Source organism: Sinocyclocheilus grahami, unplaced genomic scaffold (genome assembly GCF_001515645.1).
Source record: "Sinocyclocheilus grahami isolate Dianchi unplaced genomic scaffold, SAMN03320097.WGS_v1.1 scaffold335.1, whole genome shotgun sequence".
NCBI classification, from domain to species: domain Eukaryota; kingdom Metazoa; phylum Chordata; class Actinopteri; order Cypriniformes; family Cyprinidae; genus Sinocyclocheilus; species Sinocyclocheilus grahami.
Window position 1 is genome coordinate 579,434 of NW_015505514.1, and position 19,457 is coordinate 598,890.

Here is a 19,457-nt window from a genome sequence, read left to right on the forward strand (position 1 = left end):
GTCGTGGAGACGCTGTGTGTTTCGTTGTGAAAGCGAAACTACTTTGTTTGGCCTTAACAGAAATCAGTGGTTAAGTTGTATTTACAACACTGTTCCAGAACAGTTCAACCCAAATATTCAGATGTGTGCTGCGCATTTTATGGAGGACTGTTTCCTGATCCTGCTGAGTAAGGTTAGCCTACACTGCGTCTGTGCACAATGGCTGTTTCTATAAAGTGGGGCAGTTCCAACTTTGCAAGGACAGTCTGGCGCTTCTGACTCTCAGCCTGTAAGTACGTTTTTTTTATATTTAAAGAATTTGCCACTGATGATTCAAACGCGAGTTTTGAGCAGTGTAGAGTAGCGCTGGTTGTTTGTCGTTTCTCCGATCACAAATGCAGACATGGTTTTATGTTTACGCGGCGCGATACGCAATGCAACGCGTAAAAAGACAGCATAAGTCATTATAATCAGTAATTATGTCCCCACTGGATGCAACAAATGCCTCATTTGTAATGGGGTTTTTTATGTTGTCTCATCACACCGGGACACGGCATCACAATATGGCAAGGGGCGTAACATTTCTGTCACACGCTTGAGGTATTCAGCCAATCACAACACACTGGATAGCTGGCCAATCAGTGTACACCTTGATTTTCAGAACGATGAGCTTTGTAAAAATCGACACGTTTCAGAAAGGCGGAGCATAGAGGAGAAACAATAATGTACATTATGTGAAAAATAATGTGCTTTTTTAACCTTAAACCGCATAAACACATTGCATTACACCAAATACACAAAATAATGTTCTTTTTAGCAACGTCATATGACCCCTTTAAGGAATGGCATTGAAATTAGTTTTGTTTGTCTACCTGCTGTAACCATTTAATGTCTGAATGGAGGACTTTGGTTAAGTCCTTAACTAAGTTGGAATCTTGATTATAATCAGCTATATATGAGGCTGCCTCTCTGAAACCCCGAACAACATGAGGATTGAAGTGCAAAAAGCACGCCTTTGGGTAAAAAGAGGTTTTAATAAGAGGGTTAATGTATTTACGCATTATAGTCGTTCTCTCTCGCGCTGTTTTCCTAATGATACCATTACGCCTCTCCAGCGCTTCTTTGGATGTGAACGCAATGACATCTCCGCCTTTCGCGAAACCCCCTCCTCTCCTGAGCAGAGTATCACATTCACACAGTAGCCTAACTCCATAGATCACTCCTCATACACCACCCTGCACTAAATAAAAAAAACAATAAAGGACGTTAAAGAAAAGACCAGACAACAAGGCGAGCAATGCTATCTTCTGACAATGCCTCATCATCACCTTTGAGAGTGAAGCAGGATGAATTTCATCTTCTACACATTCTTGGCATACTTTTATTTGGGATCGCAAATATTCCTTCTCCATACGCTGCTCGTCCAGCCCGCTCATTCTCACCCGCAGCCCTGCCACATCCTAGCGCGGATAGGACACACCGTGCGCCTGGGTGCCCTCCTGCCTCCCCGCCAGGCGGTCCGGGTGCGGGCGGCTCTCCACCGCGCCCTCAGCGGTCTCGCCGAAAGCGGCAACAACTTCCTTCCGTACAACTTGAGCCTGGACGTGGTGGCTCGGGAAGCCCCGAGCGGAGACCCCGAGTCGCTCTTCAGGTGTGTGTGTCAGGATATAGTGGTCCAGGGGGTCTCGGCTGTGCTCGCCTTCCCTCAGACGCAGGAGGAAATGGTACAAATGGAATTTATGTCCTCTTTTTTGGAAATTCCTTTTATAAGCATCATTGAGCACGGAGAACCCCTCAAAACTCAGGTAACGCGTTTCATTTAAGCAACAAACCTGCTCCTGTTTTTATCCTTGTGTTGATTTGGTGACTTTTTTAACTTACATCTGTGACGCGTTTAATGCGCAAATAGGGCTTTCATGCATCTGTTGACTGGAGTTTAGGGGAGTTTGGAGGCAAAGGCTAATTAAGGCTTGAACTACCCCCCCCTCACACACACACACACAAACCTTTAAGATTACTACTGAACAGTTGCATCGACACATTATTACTTTCGATGTAGGCCTACACAAAATAAATATATCACGCTTTTGTGTTTTACTTATAATGTTTTTTTTTTAATAGTTGTAAACCCTTATAATTACAACAAAATAGTTGTACAACATATTGGACAATTTCATACAAAAATTAAATAAACAAGAAAAATACACTTATCTGTTATAAATCAGTGGGAAAATTTTAATTTTCGAAGACAAGTTTCTTTTTTTGTATATTTTGCTTGATTTATTAGTAGGGGGCAATCTTAAATAGTAAAGCCTGTAACTACTAAGCCACTGTTACTGTTAAAAGTAAACAACTGGTTAGCTTATATAATTTTTATAGTAAACACTTTCTTGTGTCATGACCTTGAGCACAAAGCTAATAATGACTCAATGAACTGTATAATTCATAAACCTGTTACTGTCATCCGTGTTATCACTGTTATGTTTAAGGCATAGCTAAATCCCAACATGTATTACATTTTTTGATTATTATATATTTCGCCTGTCCTTGACAATGAAAATGTGTCACTTGTGTAATTTGGATCCACCAGACTGGACAGGAATCCACTTAACAAAATAATAGTTAAAATATTAATTGTAAAATCTAGATGAGTAATTAGATACACAGCACAAGACAAATTTCCAAAGATGGCAGGCTTATTATAATCGCCAAATCAAGGCGCATGTAAATCAATTGATGTAAGACCAACTAATTAACCACCATGCCCTCAATTTATATGCTACCCAAAATGGCCTATTACGATTCAGAGTTATATTTTATTTCTTCACTCTCTATGATGTCAATGTAGTTTTTTTGTGTGTGGAGATTTTGGCTTCACTCTGAGATGCAGCTTGATGTATCCCTCAGGTCACAACAGATCTCCTCAGCTTGTGTGTTAGGTTTGTGTTTGGACTTTTATGATGCACCTGCTCTATAAGAGAAAATGTTTCTCTGACAGGTGTGTTCCCTCAAGCAGAAATGTATGCCACATTGCATTACACTCAGTCATATCATAGGCTGAGACAGTTTCACAGACATCAGTGTCAAATGAGATGTTCTGCTAAAATGCTGGAGTTAATGATATGGCCTAGAATACATTAGATGGTTAAAATGACATTTGCATGAAGCAGCTGTGCTGTTTGCATATAATTGTATTTCTCTTGTTTGTTTATTGTCATGTTTGATTCTGAATTGTTGGCATACATAATGATATATTATGGAGTTAATTTAAGTGTATTGGATATTTTGCACCTGTCTTGGCTGTGGAGGGAAGCTTCATGTGCTGGTGTATTTGGCATGCAGCACTGGCTGAAAAGTGCTTACATCACAAGGTACTTTAAGAAATTAAAAAGGGGGGGGGGATACTGTAAATCTTACAGCCATCTGGGGAAAGGCATACATTTGTCTTGCTTAATATCCATCTATTAAAATCACTTCAGTGGCTTCTTAACTGCAGTACAAATATTTAGTAAAAAAAAATCCAGTGAAATTCTCCGCATCTAATCTTTCAACATGATCTCATGAGAATTCGTATGTATTTTTATGTAAAGTGTGGTTCTACCACACGTACATTTACTTACATTTGCATAGATGCTGAAATGTACAATACTGACGTATTTACAGCATCTAAACATAAAATACTGACAGCATCTAAAATATAATTTTATTTTACGTATGAACAACTTTACAGACGTACCAATGTACAGACGTACCAATGTGCACAAATTTATTAAACAAAGTTTACTTATGTACTTAATATTGAATGATAACATTTCGTTCTGTTCTGTGATTTCTGCTGCCAACTCATTTCGAAGGATTATATTGTGTTAAACAAGACTACACTTTAAAACCCTAAAATTAGTCATATTTTTTAATCAAGTAATATCTATTTTGTTTGCCATGGGAGACATGCGGAAACTGACAACAGAACCATAAAATACACCAAAATGCAACAAAAAAATCACAAAATGAATCAATTTTATTTGTGCAGTAATCCAAGTCTTGAGAATCCATATGATTGCAAGGAATAGACCCAAACTCAAGTCTTTATTTGGCGATCTTCATCTCCATCTTCAACAGCGGCCACAAGCATCAAATCCAGGAATCGTTAATATAATTAATAATTTAATTTAATTTAATTTAATTTTAGCTATTCTGATTCTGCTTCTCAATTCAGTTCCTTAACGATTCATAGTTTCGATTCCAATAAGGTATAAAAAAATGAAGTCAAACATTTAGATATCAAACATTTATTTATTTATTTTTGCAGAACATTCTGTTGCAGCTGAATACCAAAAATCAGCAGCCCAAAGAACACTTGCACAAGGAAATTTTGCCTATGGCTTTAACAAAAATAAGACAGCAAAAACATCTAACTAATATAGATTTAGAACATTACTAAAGTGAAGTAAACAGTCATAAAACAGTAATAAAAGTAAAGAGTAAGAAAATAAGATCAAATAAACAAATAAGCAATAGCACAAATAAACAAGTTCAGATAAAGAAATGAAATGTAAAATAACTTCATAGCTTTCTTTTTATAAATAAAATAAGGATTAATCCTTTTTGAAGTTACAAAAGATCAGTGAGTGATTTTCTTTTGTTCTTTGAATAGCATTAATGGAACAGGCGGCAGCAGGAATATTGCGCTGCTGTCCCTTTAAGACTGAATGCACAGATGTGTATTTGTCCATTCAGGCACCAGAGGACCTGAAAGAGAACTCAAGAAAACTCGACTAAATGAGAGGCGACTTTTGGTGTGTGCGCTGTTTTTGATTTCTCGTCTTCTTGTGCTTGAACAGTTTAAAATCGCGTTAAAACACGCACAGGAATTGATAAGAAAAATTGAAATGCATGTCTTAACGAATCCATGGTTCTTAGAAATATAGATCTGGTTCTCAATAGCCAACCCTACTTGATACAACTTTAAAAAATCACCACCTCAAGAAGCTTTACGACAGCTTTTCCAGCAGTTTTAACCAAACACTCATTGGCTCTCACCTGCTGCATCACAGATTGCGACATGCCATGTTTTCGGGTGATGCACGTTTGACTAAGAAATGCGCACCTTCACAGAGTGGACTGGGATCAGATTTTTAGTGATTAACAACTTAAATTCTGCTCTGTACCACACACACAACTATTGTATTTCCCCAGAGAGGACTGTGACTGCACACATTGTCATTTGGACATATAAACAATGAGACCAGACCGAATCATTCTTCTTAAATGGAAAGACTTAGATCTTACCAATTGTTTGAGATTGAGCCATACCTCCAAAAGATGTTGTCCACTGTCGGATGAATGAGTCATGATGCTGACATTGGACAAGCGTCACAGGAAGATCAGACATCGACAGATCTCACAGTGTAGGCTGTAAACCTCCGTCTATGTCTTTCTGCAATCTGCCAATCAGTGTGAAAGCCCACAGTGCTCTACTCTAGTGTGTAACATCGCTCAGGCAAAAATAAAGGCACGGTGATAATAGGGCTTGTGAACTGGCTGCTGCTGTAATGCTTATGGGATGCTCTGGAGCTCCGAGCTGCCTGGATCCTGCTTCACTTGATCTGCTAATCTTGCTTTTTGAGGAGAAATGTGTGTTGTTCAGCAGGCTGGTTTTTGCCTTGTGTTCTGTTCATCAATTGTTTGAGCTCCATGCGGAGATGCGGACAGGGCAGTGATGCAGTGTGAGGTTTATTTTATTTATTTTTTTCTCTTTCTCTCATTGTTTTCTTCCTCACAGTTTGCTTTGTGGTGGATGTTTCAGTTCTGTGAGAGGTCCAAAAGACCCCAAGGCCTTTTTAATTGACCCCAAACAGAAACAATGTTACTATAGTGGGTCACAATGGCTTTCTGAGTGCATGCTTACTTGGTAATACAACAGAAGGGGAAGCTTCAATAATCTCAGCTGGGTTTCTATTAGATCAGATAAGCAATTTGATGGAAAAATACGAAGTTACAGGGATAGTTCACAGTTACTCACCCACAATTGTTGTCTGTTGAATATAAAAGAAGATATTTTGAAGAAACAAACACTTCCTGGTCCTAAATATTTCGCTATGGGAGTCAGTAGGGACCAGTAATTACTTGGTTACCCACATTTATTAAGATATTGTTTTTTGTGTTCAGCAGACAACAACTTGTGGGGTGAGTAAATGATGACAGAACTTTCATTTTTGGGTGAACTATCCCTTTAGTTGCTGTTAGACACAGCAATGCAATCAGAAGCTTTAATACAATAAAACGCTATTTTTTTATACCTCTAAAATGTAACCACCAAGTAAAAAGTAATAACATGTTTTGCTTAAACCTGGCATACATTTGAATCTTGATTATTATTCACAAAAATGTTTTAAAATATATTATATTCTTTTTAACAACTATTATGAATGAATAATTTATAAATATCACTGTAAAAATTATTTTCGAAGCTGGAGTACGTTTTACAAGAAAATACTATTTTAGAAATATTTCATGTATCCAATGTGTTACTTGCCATTCCTTTGTTATCAACTGTGAAATTTACTAGGAATTTCTGAGTGAAAATCGTTTCTATATCAAATTATTTCAGTGTATTTGGCTTGTCATATAAAGGTCAAATTATATTTTAAGTGATGGTATAGTTTAAGAGACTTATTTAAGAGACACAAGCCTGAGGGTCTGCAGGGGTATTATTATATATATACCTGTATATATATATATATATATATATATATATAATTTACTGTTTTATGTTCTACGTGTTCTACATTACGTTCTACATGTTGGTTGCAACATGTGATTGATTTGTCAGACAGAAGGTTTTCTATATACACTACTGGTCAAAAGTTCAGATTAATTATTATTTTTTAAAGTTTTTAAAAGAGGTCTTTTATGCTTACCAATGCTGCATTTATTTGATCTAAAATACAGTAAAAACTGTGATATTGTGAAGTATTTTTACTATTTAAAATAAGTTTTCTATTTTTATATATTTTAAAATGTAGTTTATTTCTGTGATGACAGTAATGGCTACTGATTTTTCAGCAACCACATGAGATCCTTTAAAAAAAAAAAAAAATCTTAATTATTCCAACCCTTTGACCAGTAGTGTGTGTGTGTAAACCTCAACAAGCGAGTGATCAAGGAGGTCTAAAATACCTGGAGAGAGCCGTTAGCATTCCCATTCATCTCAAAGAGAGAAGCTTGGCTGGCAGAAGCAGTCCTAGGACTAGGGAAGTCCAAGGAAAATGACGTCCTGACAGATCTGACTGCTTGATGGCACCATGAGAACAGTCTCCAGTGCTTCACTAGCGGCGCATTAGATCTCTTGCTTCAGGCTAATGCGTGAGCTGTGACGTGAAAACCAGCAGACGGGGAAAACACACGTCTATTTCATGCTTTTAAAACCATCTAAAATTGGACACTGGTGAAACGTGTAACATAACGAATTTTTGGATCATGTCGTCAGTACACAGCTGCTGATGAATGGCCATCAGTGGAGCAGCAGAAGACATAGACCTTGGAATGATTTGCATGAGTACAAACATTTTGATGCCAAGGACCACTAAATATGATGATCTCTTTGGGACCCAAATGTTCTCAGGGTCCCCCTTTTAAAAAGGCAGGTATAGAGCACTGCATATTTTTTAGTTATCATCTCTCAAAACCAAATATTTTCCATTTGCTTGTGGATTATTGCAGAAAATAAGCGACCAAGTAATTTTACAAAGTTTCTGTTTCTTACACGTTTTGTTCTTATTAATGCACACAACTTTCAATGATTCTGAAGCCTAAATACAATCACCAGAAGTAAAAAGCTAAGTGTAGGTTGTAAACTAACTAGACTTCAAAGTCACCACCATTAAGCATCCGACAACTCTTTCAGTGATTATAATGGCATATACTTTCTTTTTATGCGTTGCATCGCACCGCGTAAACATAAAACCATGTCTGCATTTGTGATCGGAGAAACGACAAACAACAAGCGCTACTCTACACTGCTCAAAACTCGCGTTTGAATCATCAGTGGCAAATTTTTTTTTAAATATCTTTAAATATAAAAAATTTACTTACAGTCTGTGAGTCAGAACAGCCAGCATTGTAGTCTACTCTCCCAGGATCAGGAAACAGTCCTCCATAAAATGCGCTGCACACATCTGAATATTTGGGTTGAACTGTTCTGGAACAGTGTTGTAAATACAATTTAACCAATGATTTCTAGTCGTGTTCTCTTTTGGAAGGCCAAACAAAGTAGTTTTGCTTTCACAACGAAACACAGCGTCACACACGGCGGACTTGAGTGAACAGAGGCGGCGGGCTTGAGAACGGCGTTGCCGGCGGGCTTGCGGCAACCACATGTGATGCCCCCGGGCTGGACTCCGCTTCGTCCACGGTGAAGGCCGATCCGGCGATCCACAGCGCAAAGTTGATGTATTTCCTCAGCGACCAGCACGGATCAGCTCCAGGCATGACGAAGCAGATATCGTCCTCTTTTGGAAGGCCAAACAAAGTAGTTTCACTTTCACAACAAAACACACAGCGCCTTCACGACATGGCGGCGGCGGCAACAACAATACTACAGCGAGAATAAAAGTTACGCCTTCTTTCTTCGCGTGAACATTTGGGCGGTGTTATGCAAATCTTCCCACATCGTGACATAGATATGTGGGGGCGTGTTAGAACGAGCCGTTTTAGGTAGGTGTGGTTGACTCTTAACTTTTATAAAGAATATCTCTTTGGATTTGAGACTTTAGTCTTTGCAACTTTACAGATATTCTTTATCCACCAAGAGCTTGTAACACTCCAAAGAGAAAGGGAAACTTGAAATCGCATCATATGACCCCTTTAAAAAAGTGGTATTACTGACAAATTATATGTTGTAGAATAAAATGTGAAAATATCTTGACCCCAGACATTATTTCAGGCATTTAACTAAAAACTCATTCAAAAAACCTGTTGACTTCAGCATGATGGAACCAGAAGGGTTCAAATGCAAACTCGTTTCTGGGTTTTGGCCTACAAAAATATGTCATCCCTGCAGCACTCTATATATTTGTGTTTTTTTGTCCTTTAAAACCCATTTAATATTACCTGTGGAATATTTTTTGTATACACACACTATTATTGTTAGATGTGTATAAGCTTATTGAGATTTTGATCCAATTAAAATGCATTTGTATTTTAATATTATATATCAAATGTCAAGTAGAATTTGGCTAAATAATGCTTTACACAACATATTGTCAGAAAGTCCTAAAAAAAATAATCTGAAAGTGACGGTGAGGAGAAATTGTTAAGAAAGATTTAACATTTAGAGTTTTTTCCCATAAACATTGAGTTCTTACTGTTAAAAACTAGGGATTACCAACCAGTCCTCTGAATTATATTTTAAACAGTATGCATGACAAATTTTTAGTTTTTGCAAAATATTTGAAGATATTTAATTTTATAATAAGTTAACAAAATGAATGTTGAAAAATAAATGTTATAAAATCATACTTTATCAGTCAGATCCTAGTTAAAAAAATTCCAGATTAACCAAATTAGATGGTACTTGAAAGCTTGAAAGCCAGTGTTCACTGTTTATTTTGTTGTAGCATGGATATTCTACTAAATATCTCTTTTGTGTTCCACATAAGAAAAAAACGGTTTGGAACAATGTGAGTGAGTAAATGACAATATACTACCAATAATTGTTCATTAAGTACTCATCATTAAATAGAAATTACAGATTTAACATCAGCAAACTGAGACATGCTGCTGTACCCGTCCCAGACTTACAAGACCGGCCTTCGAATTACAGCCGGTGCCCTTGACATCCTCACACCGTTGCAATTGTGTAATTCCCCTCTACCTGACGCTCTGTGTACTGTCTGGATCTGTGGCGACCGCTCGCTAGGTCAGAGCGAGGCAGACTTGATGAGCAGTGACTTGATAAGTAAAAAATTGAAGGAGTCCCAGAAAAGAAGGCTGTAGAGGCGTAAAGAGATAAGTTATACCAGTGCACAGGTGTGAGACCGTGATAGGCAGCATTGCCTCCTGGGTACAAGACGTGTCCGGGAGATTTTCCCCCCTGATGTTTGGAAGTGACAGTGTGGCCTCTGTGGGAATGTTCTGGCCTGTACTAACCGTATACCGGCACTATGAGGGAACCCAATGACCGGTTTAATAGCGATTTCCTTTAACTCCCCTAACACATGTGCGAATTAGCATGAATCTTTGTTAGAACATATGCTTGTTAAATGTTTGGCTTAACTGTCTAAAGAACGATTCCCTCTTGGCTAAACAAAAGCAGATGACTGTTAAATTCAGATTACATTTTGCACATTTAACCATCAACAACTCAGATTTATGAAATATCCGACTTTAAAGGAATATCCTGGGTTCAATTCAAGGTAAAGTCAGCATGAAATTAAAATGTACCCTGTTTTGTAAATACATATTATATACCTTGTTGTGAACGATTGATCCATGCATATAATTAAGGGGGCGTTCACACTTTTTTCAACTAAAAACAGAAATTTGTTTATGGCCTGGAATGCATAATATAGTGTTTAGTCATTTTCACGGATCCGTGTGAATGGGGATCATTTTGAAAACATTGTCATCTGTACAGAAAAAATATAAAAATCGTTAACTGTTTTAATATCGTTGTCATGTAAACGTATCCTGAAACAACAGACTTCTCTCTGGTGACATATGCCCATCTTCTCCAATCATTTAAAGCTTTAAAACGGCACCTTTCTTACAGTCGGCTGCAAGCTTGCATTCATTTTTGACTGCAATGCTTACAAGTCCCCACTATAAGTTTTTTTCTTAATCACACATACATCACAATAAGGAAGAAAAGTTTAGTTTCATTGCAACTTTAACCTCTATTGACAGCAATAGAGTCAATATTGTTGATTACCACAAAAACCTTGTCTTTCATTTTCATGTAAAGAAGAAATCAAGGTGAGGCACTTATAAATCTGGACAATTTGTGTATGCAATGTAATGTAAGATTGAAAGTTAAAAAAAAAGTTATGAAGCTTATCACTTTAATTGAATTAAATTCTTTAACGTGAATTAATCTGTTAAAACGTACAAGCTGTAAAGTTGTTCTTGTGATTTTTATAGTCATTTTAGGGTTTATGACATTTCATTGTCATGGCAATGGAGAAAGGTTTAGTACAGTAAGAGATTATTTTCCACACTAACATTTATGATTGACCCATTTTAATTACCTCACTGTGCTTTTTCATTTAAAGAAGACAAAATCCCTTTTTTATGTGCTAATCAACATGCAACAAACCTCTTGTACTTCTCTTTCATTTGTGTTTTTTAGAAATGGGTTGTTTTGTTATACCTGCTCATTGATGACTTGGCATTTCTTGGGGTTTAAATTGGCTTCACTTCAACCATTAAAGTGGTTTGTAATAACCTTGATATACTACCTATGTGCTAAACAAGAGAAAACAAGTCCTTAATTTGGCTGCTTACCAACTGCTGTCTACAAGCTTAATACTTTAGTCTTGATAATTAATATCCTTAAAAGACCCAAGGGCAAAAGAAACATTTATCCACCACAATGCTTCTTTTTGCTCAGATTAAACGCTAGAATCAATTTTAAGGGTCTGGCCACGAGAGAGTATCTGTTTATCAATGATAGCTATTTAGTCTTTAATTAAAGCAGTGATTTAAAATACTTGGATGGGCTAGTAACTTGAATTCTGGTAACTGAGTAACAGTTAGAATAAAAGCAAGCAACTAAATACTTAATATATATTTTAAATAAATGCATGCTTTTTCTGAATTAATTCACCCAAAAGGAACATTCATTTACTCACCCTAATGTCATTCCGAACTTTCTTTCATCCAAAAGAAGATATTTTGAAGTCCATACAAGTTATTGGAATCCAAAACAACATGGGACCCTATTGACTTTAGCTCTTTCCCCACCAGCTTTTTATTTTAATTTTTTTATAGTTGTCAGCCTCAGCCACTGTCAGCTGGCTTTTTGATCATTTTCACAAAACTTTAATGGCCCCCAGAGTATTTTGTTGTATGAATAATGCAGTTGTATTTTAATATTATATATCAAATGTCAAGTAGAATTTGGCTAAATAATGCTTTACACAACATATTGTCAGAAAGTCCTAAAAAAAATAATCTGAAAGTGACGGTGAGGAGAAATTGTTAAGAAAGATTTAACATTTAGAGTTTTTTCCCATAAACATTGAGTTCTTACTGTTAAAAACTAGGGATTACCAACCAGTCCTCTGAATTATATTTTAAACAGTATGCATGACAAATTTTTAGTTTTTGCAAAATATTTGAAGATATTTAATTTTATAATAAGTTAACAAAATGAATGTTGAAAAAGAAATGTTATAAAATCATACTTTATCAGTCAGATCCTAGTTAAACAATTTCCAGATTAACCAAATTAGATGGTACTTGAAAGCTTGAAAGCCAGTGTTCACTGTTTATTTTGTTGTAGCATGGATATTCTACTAAATATCTCTTTTGTGTTCCACATAAGAAAAAAACGGTTTGGAACAATGTGAGTGAGTAAATGACAATATACTACCAATAATTGTTCATTAAGTACTCATCATTAAATAGAAATTACAGATTTAACATCAGCAAACTGAGACATGCTGCTGTACCCGTCCCAGACTTACAAGACCGGCCTTCGAATTACAGCCGGTGCCCTTGACATCCTCACACCGTTGCAATTGTGTAATTCCCCTCTACCTGACGCTCTGTGTACTGTCTGGATCTGTGGCGACCGCTCGCTAGGTCAGAGCGAGGCAGACTTGATGAGCAGTGACTTGATAAGTAAAAAATTGAAGGAGTCCCAGAAAAGAAGGCTGTAGAGGCGTAAAGAGATAAGTTATACCAGTGCACAGGTGTGAGACCGTGATAGGCAGCATTGCCTCCTGGGTACAAGACGTGTCCGGGAGATTTTCCCCCCTGATGTTTGGAAGTGACAGTGTGGCCTCTGTGGGAATGTTCTGGCCTGTACTAACCGTATACCGGCACTATGAGGGAACCCAATGACCGGTTTAATAGCGATTTCCTTTAACTCCCCTAACACATGTGCGAATTAGCATGAATCTTTGTTAGAACATATGCTTGTTAAATGTTTGGCTTAACTGTCTAAAGAACGATTCCCTCTTGGCTAAACAAAAGCAGATGACTGTTAAATTCAGATTACATTTTGCACATTTAACCATCAACAACTCAGATTTATGAAATATCCGACTTTAAAGGAATATCCTGGGTTCAATTCAAGGTAAAGTCAGCATGAAATTAAAATGTACCCTGTTTTGTAAATACATATTATATACCTTGTTGTGAACGATTGATCCATGCATATAATTAAGGGGGCGTTCACACTTTTTTCAACTAAAAACAGAAATTTGTTTATGGCCTGGAATGCATAATATAGTGTTTAGTCATTTTCACGGATCCGTGTGAATGGGGATCATTTTGAAAACATTGTCATCTGTACAGAAAAAATATAAAAATCGTTAACTGTTTTAATATCGTTGTCATGTAAACGTATCCTGAAACAACAGACTTCTCTCTGGTGACATATGCCCATCTTCTCCAATCATTTAAAGCTTTAAAACGGCACCTTTCTTACAGTCGGCTGCAAGCTTGCATTCATTTTTGACTGCAATGCTTACAAGTCCCCACTATAAGTTTTTTTCTTAATCACACATACATCACAATAAGGAAGAAAAGTTTAGTTTCATTGCAACTTTAACCTCTATTGACAGCAATAGAGTCAATATTGTTGATTACCACAAAAACCTTGTCTTTCATTTTCATGTAAAGAAGAAATCAAGGTGAGGCACTTATAAATCTGGACAATTTGTGTATGCAATGTAATGTAAGATTGAAAGTTAAAAAAAAAGTTATGAAGCTTATCACTTTAATTGAATTAAATTCTTTAACGTGAATTAATCTGTTAAAACGTACAAGCTGTAAAGTTGTTCTTGTGATTTTTATAGTCATTTTAGGGTTTATGACATTTCATTGTCATGGCAATGGAGAAAGGTTTAGTACAGTAAGAGATTATTTTCCACACTAACATTTATGATTGACCCATTTTAATTACCTCACTGTGCTTTTTCATTTAAAGAAGACAAAATCCCTTTTTTATGTGCTAATCAACATGCAACAAACCTCTTGTACTTCTCTTTCATTTGTGTTTTTTAGAAATGGGTTGTTTTGTTATACCTGCTCATTGATGACTTGGCATTTCTTGGGGTTTAAATTGGCTTCACTTCAACCATTAAAGTGGTTTGTAATAACCTTGATATACTACCTATGTGCTAAACAAGAGAAAACAAGTCCTTAATTTGGCTGCTTACCAACTGCTGTCTACAAGCTTAATACTTTAGTCTTGATAATTAATATCCTTAAAAGACCCAAGGGCAAAAGAAACATTTATCCACCACAATGCTTCTTTTTGCTCAGATTAAACGCTAGAATCAATTTTAAGGGTCTGGCCACGAGAGAGTATCTGTTTATCAATGATAGCTATTTAGTCTTTAATTAAAGCAGTGATTTAAAATACTTGGATGGGCTAGTAACTTGAATTCTGGTAACTGAGTAACAGTTAGAATAAAAGCAAGCAACTAAATACTTAATATATATTTTAAATAAATGCATGCTTTTTCTGAATTAATTCACCCAAAAGGAACATTCATTTACTCACCCTAATGTCATTCCGAACTTTCTTTCATCCAAAAGAAGATATTTTGAAGTCCATACAAGTTATTGGAATCCAAAACAACATGGGACCCTATTGACTTTAGCTCTTTCCCCACCAGCTTTTTATTTTAATTTTTTTATAGTTGTCAGCCTCAGCCACTGTCAGCTGGCTTTTTGATCATTTTCACAAAACTTTAATGGCCCCCAGAGTATTTTGTTGTATGAATATCTGAGCATACAATATGTCAAAAGAAAGAGAGAATTCATTATTTTCGTAAAAAAGCAACATTTTGGCGGAAAAAAACTGAGAAAATGGCGTTTTTGTTAAAGACTACATCTGGATCAGATTCAGAACGACGCTCAAAACATAGATGGAGTAGATCATTAATAGTAACACCCCAAAAGCTTCACAGTCCTGAGCCACTTCCTGGATCAGCATTTTATTCGGTACCGTTAGGCAGTTTTGATTTATATGCTGTTTTATGTTTGATGATCGCGTTATTTTACATATGCATGTGCGATCAATTGTTACTGCTTTTTCTTCGCCTGTGTTTTGATCGAGAGATTCACTAATCTTTCAGAAGATGTGTTATAGCGCCCCCTACCCTAAGCATCACAGTCCTGTGTTATAGCGCCCCCTACTGTATAACAGTAAAAACATGAAAAGCCAAAAAATTCCATCAATGTAGGGGAAAGAGTTAATGGCACTTGGAAATTATTTGGTAATCCGTATTCGTTTGAAAGAGTTTCTGGGGAAACTCCTATTAACTCTTTTTTCCCTCCATTTACAGAATAACGCTTGCTCGCCATTGACCGAATTTTACAGCTTTTCTTGTTTTCACTGTTCTATGACAGGAGGCGCTATTACACAGGAGTGCAAAGCTTTTAATAGAAGTTATTTACTTCATCTATGTTTTGAGCATCACTCTGAATCTGATCCAGATGTAGTCTTTAACAAAAGTGTGATTTTCTCAGCTTTTTGTTCAAAATGTTACTTGCTTATACGAAATGTTAATACTGGTGGGGAAAGAGTTAATGAATTTTCTTATGAAAATGAAGCTACGACTGCTTTGAATTTTCCATTTTTTTCCTGTTTTGAGCCTTTTCTTATTCCTCATGAACTCTTCTTCTTCTCTGTTCATCTACTCCATTACTCATTGATTCCCTTTCTTATTCATCTACTCTTCTGCTCTCTGTATGAATGAGTTCTGCTGAGCAGGCTTTGGCAGGTTGAAGCGTGAGATGGGCTCTGCATTTCTGCCCTCCTTTAAAACTAATCCTTTGTTTTTCACTCTGACTGCAAACTGTTTTTTGGCAGGCGACAGACTCATTGGAATCTAGCAGGGCAGAGGAACCTGCCAAAGCCTCGTCTCCTAACACAGCGCTCTGATATTAGCCAATTCTTTGTCATGTTGTGCTCCTGCTGTTTGGGTCGTGACCGCCATTTTCTGAACATTGCACCGTCTGAGCTTCTGTTCTGATGCGTCAAAGTCTGGGTTGCCCACGTGCCTTCGGCTGTCGTCTGCCAGGGGTCTTGACAGAGGCTGTGCTAAACTGGGGCAGCTCTGACCCAGTTGCTGTAATAGACTGTCAGGATAAAGGGGCTGATGAAGGAAGCTTGAGACAAGCATTTCAAATCAGCCTCTTCTCACTGACCGATGTAGCAGCAGGGCTGGACTTAACAACAGGCAAAGGTATACAGCTGACAAGGACCCTCTTAGAAATTTGACATATGATGAACTATAAAATACCACTGGTATATCATACCACTAAAATTGCTGTTTATTTTCAGCACTGTTCAAGGAATATTGTGGGTTCGATACAAGTTAAGCTTCAGCAACTGCATTTGTGGCATACTTTTGATTAGCACAAAGAAATGATTTAAATAAAATGCAAAAACTGAGGTTATAAAATTGAGGGGAAAAAATAGAAAACAGTTCTTTTACATTTGTTCGCAAAACTTTTGCACTTTCTCAAAAACTTACATTGGCTGACTTCCAAAATGCTCAGAAATATTTAGCTGGAAACCGATGATGGAAATTATAATATGATGAAAAAATTATATTTCAATGCTTTTGCAACCAAATGCAAAATTTCCTGGGGGAAACGTAAAATGTCTGCTAGAAAACACAAAGATTTTTATAATTCTGTAGAATACTTAAAAATGTAATTCCATATAAATTTTACTTTTATATGAAAAAATGTAAATGTTTTCGTGTATGCTTTCTAAAATTCCATTATAAATTATTATAATATAATATAATAACATAATATAATATAATGTATTATAATACACTACATTTTGGGGTCATTATTTCTTTCTTTTATTATTCAGCAATGACAAATTAAATTGATCAAAAGTAATACTATATGTCAAATAAAGTTCTTAAAAAAAATGTTAAGCAGCACAATTATTTTCTGCACAACAGTATTTTCAACTAATGATTTCTGAAGGATCTGAATACTCAAGTATATATGCTGCTGAAAATTCAGCTTTTCTGGAATAAATTACAATTGAAAATATATAAAATTAAATTATTATTTTAAATTGTGATAATATTTCAGAATATTAATGTTTTACTATAATTTTATTCTGTATAACTATAAAAACATTTGCATTTTCTAGCAAACATTTTACATTCCCCCGGGAAACTTTCTATCCACTCACAAAAGCATTGTAATAAAAATTTTTGTCCCACTTAATATTATTAATTCCATCACCAGTTTTGTGTCCACTTGGAAAGGTTTTGTGAGTATTTTGGGAAAGAGCCAATGTCATTTTCACAGGAGAATGCAAAAGAGAACACAAAAGTGTTGAAATACAAAGTTTCTTTAAAATCAAAATTTTCCACTTCACAATATCATACTAAAAGCATGCTAATATGCATACGTACTTATGCATATTGTCAAGAAATATACACATAAACACATATTTCTATGCTTTTTAAAATTTTATGGATTGGCCAAATTCATTTCCATTGTAGTGCATTGTTTTGTTGTTGTTGTTGTTGAATTTTTTTGTGGTAATCAGAATTATACCACAAGTTTAGCTGTCTATTGAGTCTGAATTTGCATGTACAGTATTCCTTTAATGCAAGCCAGATAGTAAGGAAAAATTGAAAAGTTTTTGAGACTTAGCAAATGCAATGAGGCAGGAAGTCTCAACCTTAAATGGAAGACCTAAAATTATCTTTCAGTGTAAAATCATGATAATCGATCGTTTTAATGAAGCCTACACCTATCACCTCAAACTAAATTAACAGCAGAAAATAGCACGGTGCAATCTGGGGAGAAGCCCAACTCTGGGAAAACCCGGTCAATGTGTTTTATTTTGTTTTGTGCTCACTTCTAAGTGTGTAGTAAGATTTAGTGCAATTTAGTGTGATATAGTGCAGTGTGTACTTTGTAATGCAATCTATAACTTCTAATTAAGAAGATGGAGCCGTTCAGCAATGAGATGTTTATTGCGAGTTATCCTCTGTGGCGCTATAACAGTTTGTTTATTGCTTTATAACAGTTTGTTGTGGTTTTTAATGGAAGGTTTGTGGCTATGAGTTTTTAGCTCTCCTCAGCAGACCACAGGCTTTATTCAAAGCATACAGTATTTATCTGAAGTCTCCTTGCACGGTAAGCCAGCAGATTCACCAACAAAGCCATCAGATATTAGAGAAAACAGAAATATATTGGCTGGTTGATCAGGAAATATTTGACAAATTGAGATTATTGGTATTCTCTAATGCCAGTTTGGATGATTAACAGAAGAATGATTGAACTTGATTAAACAGATCATGTTTTCTGGTTTCTGGCCCAAAGTAACAGGGTCGTAACCACTATGTCCATCCTGTAAAATACTGATCAATGGTCAGCAAATATGGGTTTGTCAGTGACAGATACACTCACAATAATACATTTTGTCTTGAAAATGCATCTTACATAGTTGATCCGTAACATCTCTCTTCCAAAACATATTTGTTATCAGCTTGAAGGTCAATAAATATAATGTAATACCATTTATTTTAAAGGGGAAATACCAGTAAAATTATGTTGAACAGAAATTCGGTGTTTGCTTAATTGCAAATATATTACACATGACTACCATTTAAAACTTTGTGATCGGTAAGTTTTTTTTAAAAATGTTTAAATAGTCTCTCATGCTCACCAAGCCTGTGTTTATTTGATCAAAAATACAGTAATATTGTGACATATTATTACAATTCAAAATAGCTGTTTTCTATTGTAATTTATTTTAAAATGTAATTTATTTCTGTGATGCAAAGCTACATTTTCAGCATCATTACTCCAGTCTTCAGTGTCACATGACACTGCATTTAAATGTTTTCATATAAAAGCAAAATTTACCTGTAATTGCATTTAATTCTATATAACTCCATCGTGATGAACAGTACCATATTAAAGAACATTTAAAAATAAAAAATTATGGTTTATTTACCCTTTTTTTATTACACTCTAAATGGAGTCAATATTATTTGCCATTGAAAAGTCCTTACAAGTCACCCACTATGCTGTACAGTTCTGTTCAAGAGCCCAAGACAGGATCTTTGGACCCTCAATCTGGTGTTCTTATTCTACAAGCCCTCTTTAAGCTCTTTGGAAAGACCACTGTACCTTGGCCGAATGTGAGAGTTCGAGGCAAACACAGATACTGCCGTGTTGCAGCAGCTGTTGAGCAGCTAGGATTACTCAGGAGCCCAACAGCAATGATAATGAAAGCACATCAGAGCCAGCAG

At 36.0% G+C, this 19,457-nt stretch overlaps 1 protein-coding gene across 1 annotated transcript in view; it reads left to right on the forward strand.

The window, feature by feature from the left end:
• The first annotated feature begins 1,212 nt into the window (after window positions 1-1,212).
• LOC107602803 (glutamate receptor ionotropic, NMDA 3B-like) overlaps window positions 1,213-19,457 on the forward strand; it is a 95,710-nt gene continuing 77,465 nt past the window's right edge. The window contains exon 1 of the mRNA XM_016295385.1: window positions 1,213-1,784. Within this exon, the coding sequence (XP_016150871.1) occupies window positions 1,326-1,784 (459 nt within the window). The 5' untranslated portion in view covers window positions 1,213-1,325. The remainder of the gene's footprint in view (window positions 1,785-19,457) is intronic.